Source organism: Carassius auratus, unplaced genomic scaffold, assembly GCF_003368295.1.
Source record: "Carassius auratus strain Wakin unplaced genomic scaffold, ASM336829v1 scaf_tig00216980, whole genome shotgun sequence".
NCBI classification, from domain to species: domain Eukaryota; kingdom Metazoa; phylum Chordata; class Actinopteri; order Cypriniformes; family Cyprinidae; genus Carassius; species Carassius auratus.
Window position 1 is genome coordinate 7,556 of NW_020528832.1, and position 21,490 is coordinate 29,045.

The window sequence follows — 21,490 nt, forward strand, 5'->3', positions numbered from 1 at the left end:
GAACCGGAGCCTTGAAATGCTCTGAGGTCACTTAGCTCATGACTTCAGAGTGAACTTGACAGCTGGAAATATATTCCCAAACTTACAAACTCTCTGCAAGCCACAAGCACTGCTAATCTTGTCATGAAATTAAGGACAAAGAAGTTTGTTAACAAAGGGTTTTCAATTTTGTCAGTGATTAGACGAGATGGAAAATATGCATCATGACAATAAATATGCGAATTGAATCAAAACATATTGTTGGTGAAAATCTGATAATAATAATAATAATCTTCACAAATAAGCACAACTTTGAAGACTAAATACAATTGGCAGCAGTAAAAATCCTAGGGTATACGGTAGATTAACTACACCACAGTTGCATATTAGATCACAAGATAAAATAGTTTGATTTGATTTTGACTTTCGTCTAAAACTGATAGATTACATCAGTTTGGTTGCTGTTCTGAGGGAAAGCAGAAAAAAAAATACTCTTTTATTTTGGATTCTGGCAGGTCCATGAAAACGTAGTGTTGGTGTAAGTGAAACATCTTACGCCATGAAGAATATACCAAGCATACAGATCACTCCTGAGGGCAGCATGGAAAGGCTTGGAAGAGAACTAATCAGCGCCTGAGTGGATGTTGTAGAAATTAAAAGTCTTGAAACATTCTTTGTTCAGTCCTAAAGCTCCTCCTCTCCATTCAAAGATAGCCAAGCAACGCTTAAATAAGAAATAAGAATACAAATATTTGTCAAGTTCCAGTGCAGGGTTTTTTCGGCCAGAATTTATTGCATTTCATCGAGCGTTCAGAGGATTTGAGCTGTAAGCTGCACTTTCCCTGCATTTATTTTCTATTTTACAGCCATTACAAACACATTTGTGTGATTTGTAATCTCTGCAGGCCGCCGTGAGGACATTTCAGCTGAATTAATGCATTATACTCTTGAAAGACCGTTTCAGGGCAAAGGTTAAATCAACAAGGCAACAGTCCAACCCACCTTCAGGAAAAACTGCACATCTAAACAAGCAAGTTACATCTCAGTAAAAGAAATAGTTATGAAATGAAAACTTTCCAAAATATTCATGAATAATCTAAATGATGAATGAGGTATCCAGATAATGTAAGATAAGTGAGGATGTGCGAAGCAATTTTTTATTTATTATATATTCTGTGTCACTCACCTCTTTAAAAACACTCCGGAAACCCAGACCATTTCCAGTTTCAGTCAGTCAGTCCACTTTGCAGCCATCTTTGGCATCTCCAGGCAGCTATTTCCATTAATTCAAGTACAGCTCCCATTCACTTGAATGGCGAAAAAAAGAAAAACATCTATGAAACTATTCATCAATGATACACTGATGAAACTCTTTTACAGAAGGTTTTTTGTGGTGCTGATGAAGTGCTGATATCCCCTCTCTGTCTCCGGCCGGTTTCAGGCTTAACTCAGCAACACAAATTCATCTGAAATGAGGCAGTATTAAGAGGGCAATCTGGCAACTCATTTCAGATGGCGGAGTGACCACAATTATTTGTTTTTGGATGCTATTGAGAATGTACTTTTGAAAAAAGATGTGTGAGGGCAAATGTTCCGCCAATCTATGACTGATATATGCCTTGTCCCTTACGCTCACTCAGAGCTTTTCCTCAATGGATAATGACAAGCATATGTCCTAAGGATCCTTCGAACTCTGCGAACACAGGAATCAGTTTAAATTATGAATAGACCGCATGACCAAATGTGCTAAAACACCATCATAAACGAATAGCAAAAACTTCCTGTTAGGCTTCAAAAAGTACATCTGAAAGTTCATACATTTTATTGACAATTTGCTGTAAGTTTGAACACTTTATGGCCTGCAACAAGCGTTTTCATATTATTTCTGATCTGGCCACTAACTCTATCAAACAATTTTCCCAAACGCTATAAAGAAAAGAAATGACAGAGCCAGCAGCGCTTGAGGATAAAGCAGACACATTGTACATTATACTCAATTTTTTACACCATACATAATGGAGCCCTGAGAGTTTCCAGCAAATATTTATTCTAAAATCCATCTGCGTGTACTCGCCAACACCCAAAATGGATGACTGGTTTTTGGGACCTTATCTATACATTTACAGGACCGCACAGCCAAAAAAAAAAAAAAAATGGTCTCACTGCAAAAGGATGATATAAGCAGCCAGTTAGCTACTGCTTACATTAAAAATGACCACAAGCAGCAAAGTGGGGTGTGCAATGTTGATGGAGATGAAACAGTGTTGGAAACAGTCCATGTCTAAGGTCTATTTCCGTTCAGATATGTTTGAGATGTCTGTGTGTTTCTGGCTGCTAGTGAGCTAAGCAAGTGTAATACAAAAGGTATGGTCATTCACTTTTATGCATAATGATGGCTGTATATTTCAGTTACATTATATTATGCATCTAATTCGATTGGAATTTAGATGATAGACAAATGCTGATGATAGATAGTCAAGGCTGTACACACCCACTGAGTTTTCTATGAATCACTGATGCACCGCCGTATGTAATGCACAGACTTCAAGCGTAATGTGCAGTGTAATGAACATATTTCATGGTCCATGCTGGAAAATGTTGTAATGAAAACATATGTGACCTTTTGCACTCTTGACATTCTGCCTTGGTTGAACAGGAATCGCCAATGTCGCTGAGTAATCACCATTAATAAAAAATAATAGCTGCAAATTGCTAATTTCCTGCCAAGCTAGCCACCCCCTTGAGAAGTACTTGCGCCTGTAAATGTGTGATTTTTCTTTACTAAAGCCCGCAAAATCTGATTATAATCTGATTATTTATGATCAGAACCCATTTCAAGAACATTTCCGAACCACTTAACAAATACTGTACCAAGGAAAACTTATGTTTAGGTGCATCATAGATAATGAAAATATCTTTCTTTTATTATTAAGTCATTAAATATTAACTCTTAATTATTAGCTGTTAGCTATTAATTAATAACATATATATGATTATATAGAAAGTTTTTCTAGATATAAACCAATTTTAAAAACACACGCAATTTAAAATAAGTTTTCCCCACTGTAAACACCGTAACTCTAATGTTAAATAAAGTTAAAAAAAAATAATATATTTTAAATACATTTTTAATACATTTTTAAAATAATAATAATACAAATTTGTTCACTTAAATAAAAAAATAAAAAAATAAAAAAATTGAAGTTACAAATTGGTGAAGTGGTTGCATCCTAGATGACGAGCAGATGTTTTAAGATTAGGTTCTAGTGTGGCACCTGGAGCAGATATATGAAGTGTGCCCACAATGAAGAGTGAACAAAGAGGAGAACGCTTTGAATTTAAAAAAAAGTCACTAAATTAGCAGTGAGCCATTGTTAGCGGGGCCCCAGGTTAGTCCCAGGGCTCCAGTTACAAAGGGCGGAGGTGGATTTTACAAGCCCAGGCTGAAGAGCCACAGTGGGATTGCCCTCACCAGCTGCCTGCTTTACAAGGCAAACTTCAAAGATTAGGCCTTGACTTACCCCCCTTCCAGTGCTAGCCACACCACTCCTTCTTTGGGTTACACGGTGTGAGTAAAGCAACATGTCTCACAGTTCACTTGTAATGACTTATTCTGAGTGACACACTCCAGTGTGTGAGAAAATGCCTGTTGACTAATGGGGTTTGAGTGGAAACCTGTCACACAAGATGACGGCAGGGGTCTACAGACCTCCAAATACGAATGTCTCTTTGCAAAATCCTCTAAAAAAAGCTGTAAAGTGTGGCAAAAAAAAAAGTCAATGTAAAGGGCAAAGTGTGACGAGTGGGGCGGGGCCGAGGGATGTGGGAACGAGCGAGGCCGGTGGAGTGATTGGGAAATGAGCGACACCTGCGACCCACCACCGGTCTCGAGTCCCGCAGACGAGATGGAGGGATACAAAATTGGAGCGACGACAGTGAAGGACGAGAGAGGACCAGGCCTGGGCTTTTAGTTGTGTTTGCTTTTTATTTGTGCGCATCAGTCGTCCGTGAGGGGCTGATGCGCTGTTTTGTGTTTATTTTGAATTATTAAAGTTTCATCTGGATTGTCCGCCGGTTCCCGCCTCCTTCTTTTCCGGATGAATATGAAGGTTTTATTATTACAGTGGTGCCGAAGCCCGGGAGAAGGAGGGACGCGCTGCTGAAGATCCCTCGCCACTGTGGTGAATCCGCAGTGCCATCGAGCTGGCGAGGAGTGTGCCGCCATGGACGCTCGATGCGGTGGGCAGGAGTGAGTTGCTGGGGACGGGCGAGCTTGCTGCTGCCCGCCTGCGATGTGGAGGGGCGGCTGCCATCCGTGAGGGAGCGGAGGAGTCGGCGCCGTTCGCCAGGGGGCCAGAGCCTGCTGCCTCTGTGAAGGTATCCGGAGGAGCAGGGAACGGGGGACTCCTGCCGGAGTAGTCCGTCGCCATCCACCGTCTCCTTTCTCTCGTCTCTTTCGCTCCTCCTTCCATCTCCTTTTCTCTCACCTCGTCTGTCCTACCCCCAGGTTCCCGCAGGTCCCCGTGAACGGTCCCCCCCTGGAGGGAGGGGGGGGGGATGGTAGAGCGCAGTCTCAGGAGTACCCCCCAGCCTGCGAGGGGCAATGGGGGTATGTGACGAGTGGGGCGGGGCCGAGGGATGTGGGAACAAGCGAGGCCGGTGGAGTGATTGGGAAATGAGCGACACCTGCGACCCACCATCGAGTCCCACAGAGGAGATTGAGGGATATAAAACTGGAGTGACGACAGTGAAGGACGAGAGAGGACCAGGCCTGGGCTTTATTTAATGTTTTACTTTTTATTTGTGCACATCGGTCGTCCATGAGGGGCTGATGTGCTGTTTTGTGTTTATTTGGTAATAAACACAGAATATCAGAAGATTCTAAATGTTTTTTTTTTTTTTTTTTCATCTCAAAAAACCCACTGACCTGCTTTGCTGTCTGAATTCTTTGGCTTCTGAGGAACGGGACGATTACGGCATGGAATTTCAGCGAAGACTGACTTCATTTCTGCTCCTGAAATAGAGGGGTTGGAAGCCAGAGGCAAGGCCACAAGAAAGGCAATTACCAGTCAGCAGTGGAGAGATGCCAAATTATTTGTCTTATTTCAACTGAGGAGTTGAGCTTTGCATGACCTACTGTAAGCAGCATTGCCCCATTTTACAGAAACCGCCCCAGTCTATACATCTAACTGATGAGGTCACAATTCATTAGACCTATTGAGGGACATGTAAAGTGATATGCACGTTAAAATGAGACAGCTGATAGGGTCTCTCTTTCCCTCTCTCTCTCTCTCTCTCTCTCTCTCTCTCTCTCTCTCTCTCTCACTCCCTCCACTTCTAAATCCATCTCCTCTTACAGTAAACGAGCCAGCTGCGGAGGCCCTGTCCTATCAGGCGTGGCTGCTGCCTGCTGGCCTGTCCCCAACTATGGCTAGACAGCGTAGTCTCCCGATAGTTGACTGGACGTACATCCGGAACACATCCATAACGACTGTCTGCAGTCCTGAGCAAAGGATTAGTGATGGATTTTGACACTTTCCAAGTAATGCCAGAAGAACTACATAGGGCACAAAGAGAAGGGCACTTAATACTGGGATGATGTTTTACCACAGATGTTCCACAGAAAGTAACGATAATCAGATCACCAGTAGATAAGAACTAACTACCAATCTGCTCTGATTTATAGACATCAACCTTCAGAATACACAGCAATAATGCAATGAGCTTATGCAAGTTTGTTCACACTAATGACACAAGCCTTCATTATTATTTCTTTCATCTAAATGAGTAATTCTGGTTATGTATATGTATATATGAATGGGGACAGGAAAATTTACACTAAACTCTACATTTTAAAATGGCATTTTTTTGTCTATTCAAATGTGTTTTCTTGTGAATTATTAATAAAAGCCAGGTACAAAAAAGTATTATCATCTAGGAAGTGACATCATTTTGGGAAACAACTGCAATAAATAGATTTTAAAAATCACATATTAAACAACCATGGACTTGGTTTGTCTCATTCTAAAACATTTCCATCTTGTTTGAAAACAGAAATTAGTATAAAAATACAACAGTTTAAAAAGATGATTAAAAATAAGTTCATGCTCAATCCCTTACTGAGCAATTGCTAACTTTGCCTCATTATTTTCAGCATGTTAAATTCCTTTGCACATTGAGTTTTCAAAAGTTACATATTCAGTTTTCAATTCAGTTACATATATAGCTCGAAATGTAAGAGCATTAAGATCCTATAATGGTTGAAAAATGTTTAGACACCATTTTTGGCAATGTTTGACAAGAATGGCAAATGAAAATGTCAGTGTGCCCATGACTGTCATACAACTTTTCAAACAACCAATCACCCATCACCTCCACTCAACCATTATGAGCGTCATTATGTGCTTACAGTCCAAACTCTCCCCAGCCCAGGGCACTTCCTGTTTAATCAGCACTAGAGCTGCTAGTGGACAATCTCCATACACAAGAAACAATATTATGAATTATGAAGAATTTGTTTTATGAATGTTGCTTAATATCCTGTGATATTACCCCTCAGCAACTGTGCAATCATTTGTTAGACCTCCTGTGACTGTGGTGCCAAAGGCAAGACAAACTGGCCTAAAGTCTACAAACTTAAAGCTGTATTTAGGTTCGGAGCATTTGGCTCTTTGAAAGAGTGAGAGGGCGTAGAAAAAAATATAAGTTAATGGATTGAATTGAATTTTCAGTGTGAAAGAAATAAAATAAAACAACTAATGCTCTTAAAGAAATGAACCAATCTATCACAGAGATTAATCTTCAGGGGAAGCATTTCAGGGTCACATTTAAAAAAAAAACATCATGTGGAGTGAAAGAGACAGAGGGAGAAAGAGAAAGACTCCACATATTCTCTCATTCCTCCCGCTTGCTCACTGGATTTCACATTTACGGTGGTTAAAGGGAGAGTGGACCCCAGCCACACCCCCTGACTATAAATCCAAGGCATAAGGAAACACTCAGCTGAAAACACACATGGAACTGAAGGATCTGGAGCTCACAAACTCATTTACACACATGAACATACAAAGTCTGGGAGGTGGCTTGGCATGCTGTTAGCCCAAATAACTGATGACAGTGGAGAGAAGGGCACTTCTGATGAATGAGTGAGTCACAAGTGACTTGGTTGAGCATTGCTGGATTGGTTGGAGCCCTAAGCAGGACTGGTTACAGAAGCTTTGCAACATGCTGGGGGTGTACGATTAGAAATAGGGATTGAGTTCACTCTTGTGTTTGGGCAAAATAGAACGGTTCAACAGAGATTTCTGTGCAAGGACGAAGAGCAAAGTCCAGAAGTCCTCTGTAAGTTGCTGAGCATGTCTTTTGCGATGGTGCGACCAACCCCAGGTCATTTCTTGTGCTCTGAGATCAGCATGCACTCCGAGGACGACGACAATGGCAGTGAAGGTTCTGGATCTGACGACAAGTCCTTCCGTATGGCCAGCCGCAGCTATAGCACCCTTAAGTTAGGTGCTCGTAAACAGAGGTATGGCTGCCAACCGGTAGCGGCTCCCAGTGAGCTCCGTCCTCAGATTGTCGAGATCCGCCAGCGGAACACTGCAAATGCTCGAGAGCGGGATCGCACGAACAGTGTGAACACGGCATTCACTGCCCTGAGGACGTTGATACCTACCGAACCGGCCGACAGGAAGCTGTCCAAGATTGAGACGCTGCGGTTGGCCTCCAGCTACATCTCGCACCTAGGGAACATGCTGCTGGTTGGAGAGGAGTGTGGAGATGGCCAGCCTTGTCTTAGCGGCTCCGAAGCCTTGTATCATCGTCTTCACAACCTTCCAAAGAGCTTGACTCCCAGCCCGGACTCAGAAAACTCTCAGCCCAGACAGATCTGCACCTTCTGCCTCAGTAACCAGAGACGGCTGGTGAGTAGCTTGATGGAACGTAATTGTTGGTTAAACATCAGATCTGACTGACATTTAAAGAACAGTCAAATCTTAGAAATTAGGTGTTTAATAATAAAGTTATTATTCTGTGACAAATCGGAGGTCAAAGGTCAGTGCACTGTTATTGATTCATGTCATTCAAAACTTTATCTGAAATTTAGAGGGATAGTTCAGACTTTAGACTTTCTTTCTTCTATGGAACAGATATTTTGAAGAATACTTCATTTGTTTTTGTCTAAACTATAAAAGTCAATGGGGTCCAAAACAACATTGGACCCCATTGACTTTTATAATATGAAAAAAATATATGTATAATTTTTCTAAATATCGCCTTTTGTGGTCTACAAAAGAAAGTAAGTCATAAAGGTTTTGAACGACATGAGGAAGACTAAATGATGACAGAATGTTCATTGTTGGGTGAACTATCTCTTTAAAATCCCATTTATCATAATGTTATATTGAATGATAAAATGAAACGTCCTGAGTGTGCAATTGACAGATAAGTAGATATTTATGCATCAGCTGTTTGAGTGTACATTAGCATAATTTCTTGATGTCATGTCATCAGATCATAAATACAGATCACTTTGGCACTGAAACTTGGCGAAATCCTTAATATACTCGGTCTGACTTTAATTAACATCTACCACATTTTAAATGAAAGTGTTTTCATCTCTGTTCAGTCTCTGTGATGAAAACACGTGGTTCATTTAGCTCTAGACAAAACTTTCAAAGAGTGGTATACCAAATGACATGAACACACTCTACGCAGGCTGCTATGCATCTGCTGTATTTGTGTAGTGGACTAGAAACATCTGGTCTACTCCCCTGACAACCTGAATGTCTTCCTGCACAGTCCACGTATGTCCTGAGTTCCACCAAAGCCTTCAACACCCTCATCATCATTACGACGGCTAATCCTGAACAGACCCCTTAAACACCACAGTTTAATGAAAACACTCCAGATTCATCCTTTCATCTAGTATTTCATACACTATTACTGAAATAATACGGCCATATTCAATGGGCCACAGAGGATTATTTATTTATTAATTAATGAGAGCTGATGAACTCAAACTTGCAATTTGTCAGTGTCCAGTGGCAAACATTTAAAAGGCTTTGTTTTATCAGCTGAAAGTGCTTATTTTGCGGTTATCAGTCAAACTGAAGATTCATTTCTCTCTCAGAAAAAGGGTTTTAAAAAACTTTGTAATGTTTTAAAAAAAACCAGTGTGACAGTCTGGTAAGATTCCTAGATTCCCCAGATGAGATCTATCTGTGAGATGGTTTTGATTATGGTTCAGACGTCTGAAAAGACCTGTTGGTAATGCCGGTCAGAGTTCAACTGCTCATCAGGGTTCTAATGTGTTTAAAAATCTAATGAGATAATTGTTTTTATGTGTCTGTAAAATGAATGGATGTACAAGATGTATAAAGACCCTTTAACCTACACGCTACGCATTTGCTGATCACTTTGTTTTCTTTTCTTTTAGAACAAAGACAGAGAAAGAAAAGCTGTGTTAAGAAGTTAATGATGAGGAGTAGAGAGAGTTAAAAGAGCGTCCCCATCGCATCTGTCTGAAGAAACGCGCCGGAGTGAATTGAACATTTACTGTAAATTTACTGTAAATAAGCTGTTTAATTGAATGCAGCACTGCTTAACCAAGTTACAAAAGCCTAAACTTCCTGGTGGACAGCAGCATCATAATGGACAACTACACTGCCTCTCTGCACTTACATATTTAGAAAACAAAAACTATGTGAATTTCATCAGAACCTCTTTTTTTGTTTTATACAGAGGTGTTATACGTTTATTCCAAAGTGATATGGGATGAAGACTGTTGAGTAACATGAAGATGATTTGTAATTTAAAACCAGCAAAGAACCTGTTTTTGTGCTTTTGGGTTCGTCTGTGATGCATATATTTTATATGCACTATACTGAACTTTATTTGCATATGTCAACGGCTTTTCTGCTATTAGAACACATTCCTACAGTACAAGCAAACATTATTGTCAAGTAGTTGTTTTTAAACTGTAACATAATGATTGTTATTTGTATTTATTTATGTCAATTAAACATTTAAAAACATTATTTAAACCAAATTATGAAAATGCCAGGGTCGGAAAATCTTGAGGGGTCAAATGAAATGTGAGAGGTCTGCAAGAGTAAGAGAGAGACTGAAAGGTGAACAGGAAGGGAGTCAGTGTTAAGTCTGGTTCTATAAGTTCAGTCTAGATGAGATCTGCAGGTAGATTGCTGTTGGCAGACAGTGTCCTCTACTTTACCTCTGACCACAAGCTCTCACTCACATTCAAACACACACACACACACACACACACACACACACAGGCAGTCTGGGACTTGCATACTAGGAACCCCCCTTTCCAAAGGTCTAACGTAAATGCCTGTCCTGGGTCATCACCATTACCTAACCTAGGATAGTCTTCCAAAGACAATTAATAGACCACAATTGTGTGCACAGAATAGTGTCACATAGCTCATAACTTTACTTTTTTTTGTTAAATTCAAACAGATTTTTTTTTTATTATAAATCAATAACCTAAGTTCTTAACCATCAGGCGAATGGACCTGCTCTATTTATTTTTTTATGAAATGCAGGAAACTGAAGCAACCAGTGACTGATTCATTAATATTAACTGTTAAGTTACAGTTTTAACTATATTGGCTGCATAACACCATTTGAACAAATAGGGAATGCTGTGAAGCCTATAATGCATCTGTCCATTTTAACAGCCACACACAAATTGACAAAACTGATGTTTACGTAATACTACAAATGAAGTAATAAAACCAACGGTGACTGAGTATTGCCCCCACAACAGTTCTCCTAGCAATTTCTATGAAATCTAACTGACCCAATTGTATTTGTTGTGTACATTCTATATACTTCGTAAGACAATTATACCTACAACGTTCACAAAACATCATCTAAACCCAAGTAAACTTGGTCAAATTTGTCAAATGTGTGATTTTCTGTAGTTCTCCCAAAACTATCAGCATTGTTCTCAGTCTCAGTAAACTCTTAGTAAAGTCTCCCACACTCTGTTCAGCTCAGCCATATTTCGCTCAATATAGAGTCTGTGAAGTGCAACCGGTCTAGTGCTTTCAGATCATTTAACTCACTCCTTCCTTCTCCATCTGCTTGTTATCCAACATCAACAGAGCTTCATCATCCCCTTTGGCTCGAGACGGCACTGTAGAGACTAGTTAGCATGGCAACAGAACTGGTCCACTAATACCACTTTTTGCATGGAAATGTTTCATATATTCATACAGTTTAATTAAGGTTAAGAGCTAGAGAACTGAAAGGCACAAAAAAGGGAGACACTGTCTGGGACACAAGTCTTCAAAATCAGTTTAGAAATAGAAAAAAAAATATTTTAGAGAGTTCAGTTAAGTTGTAAATGGTAGCATGGTACTATTAACATCAAAGACAAAAGTTTTATTTCCAGACATTGCATAAAACAATCAAATGTATAGCCTGAATGCAACGTGAGCTGCTTTGGATAAAAGTGTCTGTATAAAAGTACTGCACACTGTCCCGTAAGCTGGATGTCACTGGACCTGAAGTTAAAGACATCAGAAAGCTATTAAAAACTTTCCACTTATCAACTCCACCAAAAATAACCAAACTTGTATGACCTTAAAAGTAATCTAAATCATTTCAAACAAAGAATACAAACCCTTGAAAAATCCTATAAGTGGAATAATATGTGCCCTAAATATGCTAAACAGTAGCACCTGAATACTCAAGAGGGAAAGGGTATGAATATCATCATGTCATTCTTTTGGTTATTGGTTTGGATCTAGTGTGCTTTATATGGTCCAAATGAAAAGCCAGTTAGATTCAAAGGATCCTGGTACAGTTCTCAATATGTGTCAGTCAAAAAACGTTGTCTTTTTGGTATTTGAGTTATTGGATTTCATATGGACTTGAAGTGCATAAAGATGTTCTTCTTACCTTCTTTTGTATTAGATCTGTTTTGTTTTCTGTCAGAGTGTTTATGTATCAGTCCATATCTCAGGCTCCTGGTAAAGCTTTCACAGGTCCAGCAGAGAGCCTTGTGAATACCACAGGACGGGAAGTAGTGAAGCAATGATGGAATGACAGGTGTCCAAAGAGCCTGGCTGGCCCGTTCCAGCTCTCTCCGACTCTCGTCCCTAAAACACACACACACACCGACCTGTAGGAGAGAGAAAACTATTTTTCTGTGACTTGAGTTTCTGCCAGTTTCTTCTGTGTCAACATTTCTACAGTCAGAAAACACGATCCTGTCCACTTATACCTGCTGTTAGCTAATTGTTTCCTGCTGGAGAGGCTAATATTGAGCTGCTATTGTTGAAATAGCCCTGCTAATTTGTCCTCTGTTAATGCTGGGTTACACAGAAAACAGTAGAACATGACCAACACTATACTAATATATTATTTTTAAAAATCCATTCTGAACAAAGTCTTAACAAAAAAAAAAAAAAAAAAAAATACTAGGCCAACTTATTTGAGCTGTCTTTTTGTCTTTTCATGTAATTATCACAAGAACATTTGGTAAACGTGGATAAATAAGAATGCCTCATCCAAGCATCCAATGAACTCTAATCTTTGATTCAAGTGACTTTCTCTCAGATTTTAGTGTGCACCTTAGTCTTGAACACTTATCCCTGAAATCACAGTGAGGAAGAGGATGAGGACAGCGACTGTGAAGGTCAGCGAGGACAGAGGGAGTTGGACTTTGCAGCTGCTTCTATCTCCTCATTTGACTGGCCTTAGGAGAATAAGTTCTTGGTTTTACAGCGCTCCTAATCTATAGTATACACACACTTTTATGTCCAAACATGTGTTCTCAAGACCCTGACTTTGATGCATCTTAACTCCACCTTCACCTTCTATACACCCTCCCTTCTGAATCCTTCTTTCTCTCTCCATCCCATCCAAAAGTAAGAAATGTGAGTTAACAAGTTTTGATTGTAAAAGAAGCCTAGAGATCTTAAGGGCCAATCTGTCAGCTCCCTGTGGTGAGCCACAGAACTATTGGCTTCATAGCATACGAAAAAGAAAAGGAAAAGCGTGAGAGATAGAATGATAGAGAGACAGAAAGAGTATAACTCAGTCCCAGTAGCTCAAAATCAAGACTTGGTGTACTTTGCCCCGTTCAAATGGGCCTAGAGTTTAATATTGGAAAAATCTTCCTTTGCTGTCAATCAAATGCTTTAATAAAAACAAAGTATAACACTGCGGTCTTGCTCACTCTCTCTCTGCCCCTGGGAGAGTGGAAATGCGAGGGGTGCCTGCGGAACTGTGAAAATCCCTCCTTTTATTGCCATCAGCCTGCAAAGGAAAATTGGGTTTGCGGAGGGCCCATCTGTTGGACATTAAACAGCCACCTGGAGCTTTAGCCAATCATGAAATTAAACATGAGTATTAAAGAAAAAATGAAAAATCTCCACTCTCAGACATGTGGGTCGCCCAGTCTTTGCCGCATTTAATAAAAATTTCCGACAAGAAGCAAAGGCTTAGTTCACAAGGTTGTCACCCACCAGTAAAACCACTCCTGTTTTCCAGGTTTTAAAGAATAAATAAAAGCGGGCAAATGCATATTAGCCTAAACTAAAAAACTTCAAAGAGAAGTTTATGAAGTACACCAAACAAAATGTATTTTCTTATTGAGTGATTTTGTTTCAGTAAATAAACATCCTTAATAACAACATTTAATAGGAAAGAAAAATGTAATTAAATCCACTGGAATATTTTAGATGCTTAAAACAATTTTAAAAAGGCTAAAAATAACTTCTCTTTAATTCACTTTGAATTACATCAGGTTTTTTTATGGAGTTTGGGTTCTCAGGATAATACTTCTTTAAAGGATGTTTATTTTTAAAATGTTTTATGATTTCACTCTTTGAAACAATATTTTATGATGTATTTAAATTTATTTTACAAAATAAAAAATAAAAAATATGAATATATATGAAGGTATGGTAAAATTTTTCATGGCAGTTATAATGTGACTTTCACATAATAAAAATAAAAAGTTAGTTGTTAGCTGTAATTAAAATCAACACCTAGGACATAAAAGCATCTATAGTTGAAGAAACAACCAATTCCAATAAAGCACAATGGAACTGAACTTAATAGTAGAGTCAGCAAATATCCCTGAAGCTCTGAGCCCAGATGTTGGGTTTGAAAATGATCAATGAGACTGATCAGATCCTTCAATGAGCTACTTTAACATTTTGAAAAAGGATTCTAGGAGTTAGCTCTTGACTTTCTCCCAAATCACAAAACCCAGTATATACTCCCTGCACACACACTCATTTAATCCATCATTTAATATCTGGAAATTTCAGATTTTACTCCGAGAGGCTCTGAATAACATGTTTTTGTGTGGAGGTTCTCTGCGAGGGGTTGGAATCGGATAAAATTAGTCTCTCTCCTCTTTCTCCCTCTGCATCTCCTTCCCATTCCTTGTTCTGCCTGGAAAAGCCATTGCAGAATAAAACCCTACTTCCTCCCGCAGAGGCTGCAGCCAGACATGAAGCGGTCACACATGTTCCCCCTCACTCCACATAGACGGAAACAGCTCTCCATGGTGAACATACACACATATTTGCTCACACGGGTGATCTGGTGTGTGGATCGGCATTGGGTCTGAGGACAAATTGCACAGGGGGCCACAGGGGGTTCTGGACCCAGAGCCGAAAGATTTCAGGGGTTTGAAAGAAACCAGACACATTGGCAGATGGTCAGCTATCCAGCAGTGATCATGGGACAGGACCTCAAACAAGGCTTCAGTCATCATTACAAAGTCATGATTTGGTTTTGTGTGTAACAAAGCAAAGATGTAACCGAGACTCTATTGGATGAGCAATAAACCCATCAGCTCTGTCATCATTAGGTCTTGCTTCAACAGTGTCTCATTTTCTTGTTGGTCTTTCAAAATCCTTGCAAAGAAAAAATCTTTTTGATGTAGCATCTATAGTAATATTTATCCGTCTGAAGTGGTCACTACATGGTCTCGTTAACAGAGCCAACTGGCTGATAAACATGAAACATTCAACATGCCGTTCCCAGTTTTCCAAATGATACGCTGAATCAAACTGAGTCATCCAATAAAACCTGAGGGATTGTATACTATACACATGAATCCCCATGTGTAAGAATGTGAAAAGAGCGGAAGTCAACAGCACACAAATGCCAGAATGTGAAATTCGCTATTTTATGTATGTAAATATGGTTTAATTTTCGTACTTTACCAATTATCGAAACATTAACGCATATTATCTAGTACAAGTGCCCTGTGCTCACAGTTACTTGTGCATTAAATTACAAATTAAAAATCGTCTTCTATCTTCAGTCGGCACATATGGCGAATGAATCAGTGTTTAAATGAATTCCTTGAGTGAACGATTAAACTCACTCATAATACACGCAAAATCACTTTTCTCCACCTATTGGTGTAGAGACATAATAAATATATTCAAGAAGATCCTACGCAGAACACCAGCAAGGTCTCACAATGAGGTGAATTCATTAAACAACTGCTGCCATGAGCGAAATATACACAAACATCTACTTGAATGTTATGGTGCCATGCTAATCACAGAGGACAGATAGCTTCCAGATAGGTTAATACGTGGAATCTATAATATTTGTCTGTCTGTTTGTTTTAAATAGAGAATTCAACTGAAAAAAAGACTGTGAGTCTAAAGGGAATGATGAAAAAGAGGGACACAATAAGCAGACAACCACAACCAAGCGGGAAAAATCGACTTATTTGAGTGATTTTGTTTAGATGGGAAGACTGTTGTGTCCCAAAGGGATTTAGGTTCCCACAATTTTCCAATTTTGTGTATCATGCTTAAATATGAAACACAAACTCACATTGACTTATTTTATATGCAATAAAATATATTCAACATCAAACCACAGACAGCGTTCAGGTCTGTGTATCCAGCATGGCCTGAGACCAGCTGGATGTGCTGATGGTGCTCAGTGAAGCACTTGGTTTTACAGGGCTCAAGTCCCAGGACAGAAACTTCATAAAAAAAGGAATCTGAAGAATGAAGAGCACAGTGGTTGGTGTTCTTGGACACGGTTGACAACTTTAACCCATAAAAAAACCCTACGTCTGTTAGGCTATTTTTGGTCTATAAAGACTGGTTACTTGTGAATCATCTGTTGTCCTGGATGTACATATAAAATCACTGTGCAGGCACACATAGATACACACAAGACACTGGAGCTGCACTGTGCTGTCTCAAAGGCTTCATCCAAGTGATAGAGCTTTCAAGAGATGTTAAATCTCTCTAGATTTAAAGGGTTAGTTTAGCCAAAAATTAAGAAAAAATTAAGCCATAAATTACTCACCCTGATGTCATGGAACTTTCTTCTTTCAGACGAATTCAGCTGGAGTTATTTAAAAAAAATTGTCTTTCATCTTTCAAGCTTTTTGATGCAACTTCTTGGGTGTTGCACGCCATCGGTCCATTCAAGTTTTTCAATTCAAGTTTATTTGTATAGCGCTTTTTACAAAACAAATCGTTACAAAGCAACTTTACAGAAAATTATGTTTCTACAATATTTAGTAGTAGCTAGTAGTTTGTGCACATTTGACAGGATTTTAGAAAAACTAAAAAATAATAATAATACAAGACGTAGTCAGCTAGACGATGAACTATCAATATTATTAATTAAGTTATTATATGATTAAGTCACACATTTAGGAATAATTGTTAGTTCTGTTTGTTCATTCAGGGTTAGCATCATCTGAGGTCCTCTGAGGGTCAGCATCATCTCTTCTCAGGTGTTCTGGATCCAGACTGGAGCTTGTGTAAATCCTAGTTACCACGGGATGTGAATCCCGTGGCAAAACATAGAAACAAAATACAGACATCATTAGCATAGCTGCTGATCCAACAAAGTAAAATTAGTTTAACCCAAGCTAATGAATAAAAATGCACCTTTGATCAGATGCAACTACACTCACAATTAAAAAGATACATTATTCGAATGCTTGGCGAAAGAGATGTGTTTTTAATCTAGATTTAAACAAAGAGAGTGTGTCTGAACCCCGAACATTATCAGGAAGGCTATTCCAGAGTTTGGGAGCCAAATGTGAGAAGGCTCTACCTCCTTTAGTGGACTTTGCTATCCTAGGAACTACCAAAAGTCCAGCGTTTTGTGACCTTAGGGTGCGTGATGGGTTGTAACGTGGTAGAAGGCTAGTTAGGTACGCTGGAGCTAAACCATTTAGGGCCTTATAGGTAAGTAATGATAATTTGTAACTGATGCGGAACTTAATAGGTAGCCAGTGCAGAGACTGTAAAATTGGGGTAATATGATCATATTTTCTTGACCTCGTAAGGACTCTCGCTGCTGCATTTTGGACGACCTGTAGCTTGTTTATTGAAGAAGCAGGACAACCACCTAGAAGTGCATTACAATAGTCCAGTCTAGAGGTCATGAATGCATGAACTAGCTTTTCTGCATCAGAAACAGATAACATGTTTCGTAGCTTGGCAATGTTTCTAAGATGGAAGAATGCAATTTTTGTAACATTGGAAATATGATTTTCAAAAGACAAATTGCTGTCTAATATAACACCCAGATTTCTGACTGTAGAGGAAGTTACAGTACATCCGTCTAGTTGCAGATTGTAATCTACAAGATTCTGTGTAGTGTTTTTTGGTCCAATAATTAGTATCTCCGTCTTATCCGAATTTAATTGGAGAAAATTCTTTGTCATCCAATCTTTTACATTTTTAACACAATCTGTTAGCTTAGATAATTGGGAAGTTTCATCTGGTCTCGTTGATATATAAAGCTGAGTATCATCAGCATAACAGTGGAAGCTAATTCCGTATTTTCTAATAATATTACCAAGGGGCAACATGTATATTGAAAATAGAAGGGGACCTAGGACGGATCCTTGTGGCACTCCATATTTTACTGATGATAAATGAGATGACTCCCCATTTAAGTAAACAAAATGGTAGCGATCGGACAGGTAGGATCTAAACCATCTTAGAGCCTGCCCTTGAATACCTGTATAGTTTTGTAATCGATCTATGAGTATGTCATGATCTATGGTGTCGAACGCAGCACTAAGATCAAGCAAGACTAGAAATGAGATGCAGCCTTGGTCTGACGCAAGGAGCAGGTCATTTGTAATTTTAACAAGTGCAGTTTCTGTGCTATGGTGGGGCCTAAAACCTGACTGAAATTCTTCATACAGATCATTTTTATGCAGGAAGGTGCTCAATTGAGCAGACACAACTTTTTCTAAAATTTTAGACATAAATGGAAGATTTGAAATAGGCCTATAATTTGCCAGTACACTAGGATCTAGTTTTGGTTTCTTAATAAGAGGCTTGATAACCGCCAGCTTGAATGGTTTTGGGACGTGTCCTAAAGATAACGACGAGTTTATGATATTGAGAAGCGGTTCTTCGGCTACAGGTAACAGCTCTTTCAGTAATTTAGTGGGTACAGGATCTAATAAACATGTTGTTGGTTTAGATACAGTGATAAGTTTATTTAGCTCCTCCTGTCCTATGGTTGTAAAGCACTGCAGTTTATGTTTGGGTGCGATGGATGAAACTGAAGTGTTAGATGCTGTAGAATCTACATTCGCTATTGTATTTCTAATGTTATCTATTTTATCAGTGAAGAAATTCATAAAGTCATTACTATTTAACGTTGGTGGAATATTTGAATCAGGTGGCATCTGGTAATTTGTTAACTTAGCCACTGTGTTAAATAAAAACCTTGGATTGTTTTGGTTATTTTCAATGAGTTTGTGTATATGCTCTGCCCTAGCAGTTTTTAGAGCCTGTCTATAGCTGGACATACTGTTTTTCCATGCAATTCTAAAAACTTCTAAGTTAGTTTTTCTCCATTTGCGTTCAAGACTACGAGTTACTTTCTTGAGAGAGTGAGTATTACTGTTATACCATGGTACAGTACGTTTTTCTCTAACTTTTTTCAATTTGATTGGGGCAACAGCTTCTAATGTATTAGAGAAAATAGTGCCCATGTTGTCAGTAATTTTGTCTAATTCATGTGTATTTTTGGGTACAAATAGCAGTTGAGATAGATCAGGCAGGTTATTTGCGAATCTGTCTTTGGTGGCTGGAACAATAGTTCTGCCCAGACGGTATCGCTGCGACATATAGTTAATATCAGTTATACGCAGCATGCACGATACGAGGAAATGGTCTGTAATATCATCACTTTGAGGTACAATATCTATAGCAGTAAGATCGATGCCATGCGATATAATTAAATCTAGTGTATGATTAAAACGATGAGTGGGCCCGGTGACATTTTGCTTGACTCCAAAGGAGTTTATTAGGTCAGTAAACGCAAGTCCTAATGTATCATTTGTATTATCAACGTGAATATTAAAATCTCCCATGATTAGCGCCTTATCAACTGTAACTAGAAGGTCTGAGAGGAAATCTGCAAATTCTTTTAGGAATTCTGTATACAGCCCTGGTGGTCTATACACAGTAGCCAGAGCAAGAGATACATTAGATTTCTTTTGCATGTCTGACAGAGTAACATTTAGCATTAGTATTTCAAAAGAGTTAAACCTGTATCCTGTTTTCTGGGTAACATTGAGAATATCACTATATATTGTTGCAACACCCCCGCCACGACCAGTCTGACGGGGCTCATGCTTATAACAGTAGTTTGGAGGAGTAGACTCATTTAGACCAAAATAATCATTTGGTTTTAGCCAGGTTTCAGTCAAGCAGAGTAAATCAAAACTATTATCTGTGATCATTTCATTTACAATAACTGCTTTTGGTGTGAGTGATCTAATATTTATGAGCCCAAACTTTAAAAATTGTTTTTGTTCATTTACTTTACATTTTTCTGGTTTAATTACGATAAGATTTTTCTAGATCCTACATTATATTTATATTTATATTTTGACCTCACTATTCTGGGAACAGACACAGTCTTAATAGGTTTTACAGCACAAGTACTTTTATCATTTAAGCGGGTGGAACAAAACTCATCATAATGGTTATTTGAGAATTGACTTACTAGTCACATGGAGCGAAGTGTCCTGGAGATGTTGTCAGAGAGAAGCTCCGCTCCGACTCGACTGGGGTGTAATCCATCAGCGCGAAACAGTCTAGGACGCTCCCAGAAAAGATTCCAGTTATTAACAAATAGCAGTTTCTGTTCTTTACACCATGACAACAACCATTCATTTAAAGCAAAAAGTCTACTGAACCTTTCGTGTCCTCGGCGATACGTGGGCAGTGGTCCTGACACGACGATCGTCGCCGCGGGCGTCGTGCTGCGAACCGTCTCGATCAGGCTCCTGAAGTCCCTCTTCAGCGTCTCCGTCTGCCGCAGCGTGGTGTCGTTAACTCCGGCGTGAAGCACGACCGCTCTGGGGCTCTGGCCGTCCTTCAGGATCGCGGGTATCTGCGCAGAAACATCGAGAACACGAGCACCAGGCAAACAATGAGTGTGCACTTTACCTTCGGCTAACGTAGCACTTACGTGTCGGACGATGGAGTCTCCGATGATCACAGCGTCGCGTCCTGTCTCGCGGAGGGGAGCGAAGCGGTTCTGGATGGAGATCTCGAAGGCAGGAGGGGGAGATGTCGTCGCCCGGGACCCGGCTCGCATCCTCCGCTGTGGATGCACCCAGGGTCCGTGGTGTCCCGGCGTCGCAGTGAAGGACATCTGGGAAGATCGCGTCCTGGGTGCACCGGGCCTGCGCAGAGAAACACACGGAGTAGACGTGGTGGGACTGTTAACAGCACGCTGTATACTTACCCCGGACTTGTGAGCGTCAGCCCGGGATGATTCCAGCGCGGCTCTCCGCTCTCTCAGCTCGGCCTGCCTCCGTTCCAGGTCGCGAATCTGCTTCCCCACGGCCTCGAGCTCGAGCTGCACAGAGTGGAGACATTCATCCGCCATTAAAGCAAGTAACAGTGAGTACAGCAGTGGTAATGTGTGTGAATAGAGTATTAGCAATGTAAGCTCAGTTAGCAGCAACCACGCTTGCTGATGCTAACTGGCTAAAAGCTAATAGCGGACCCGGGAGATCAAAATAAATCTAGTGATAGCGAGTCGCTCTAATTGTTTTTGTTGTAGAATACAATAGAGGATATATTCACGCGTTATATAAACGGAAACGATGGTGTATAAAATAGATTTTTAAGTTAAAAATAGTCAATGAAAAGAATATAGTGACGGAGCTCAAACGCAGTTCAGCCGTCAACAACAAACAGGAAGTGACGAAAAAGACTTCCATGAGAAGTTTAATAAAAAGCTCATCCATTTAAAAATAGTATCTAACACGGCTCCGGGGGGTGAAGGTGAACAGAGGCTTCCTGTAGCGAATAGATGCGTTTTTGTAAGAAAAATGTCACATAAAAGATATTCAAAACGTAATACCGTATTTTTCAGACTATAAGTCGCACTTGAGTATAAGTCGCATCAGTCCAAAAATACGTCATGATGAGGAAAAAAACATATATAAGTCGCACTGCACTATAAGTTGCATTTATTTAGAACCAAGAAC

General features: G+C 39.6%; 1 protein-coding gene and 1 long non-coding RNA gene across 2 annotated transcripts; one reads left to right on the plus strand and one right to left on the minus strand.

Annotated features, from left to right (window-relative positions):
- Positions 1–397: 397 nt before the first annotated feature.
- Positions 398–13,691, minus strand: LOC113099601 (uncharacterized). Its single transcript, XR_003289485.1, has 3 exons — positions 11,905–13,691; positions 1,166–1,286; positions 398–703 (listed from the first exon to the last, which is right to left on the minus strand). It is a non-coding gene; the product is annotated as an uncharacterized LOC113099601 (long non-coding RNA).
- LOC113099600 (basic helix-loop-helix transcription factor scleraxis-like) lies at positions 6,808–8,102 on the plus strand. Its single transcript, XM_026264468.1, has one exon. The coding sequence runs from the start codon at positions 7,335–7,337 to the stop codon at positions 7,947–7,949; it is 615 nt and encodes a 204-aa protein (XP_026120253.1). The 5' UTR covers positions 6,808–7,334; the 3' UTR covers positions 7,950–8,102.
- Positions 13,692–21,490: the final 7,799 nt, after the last annotated feature.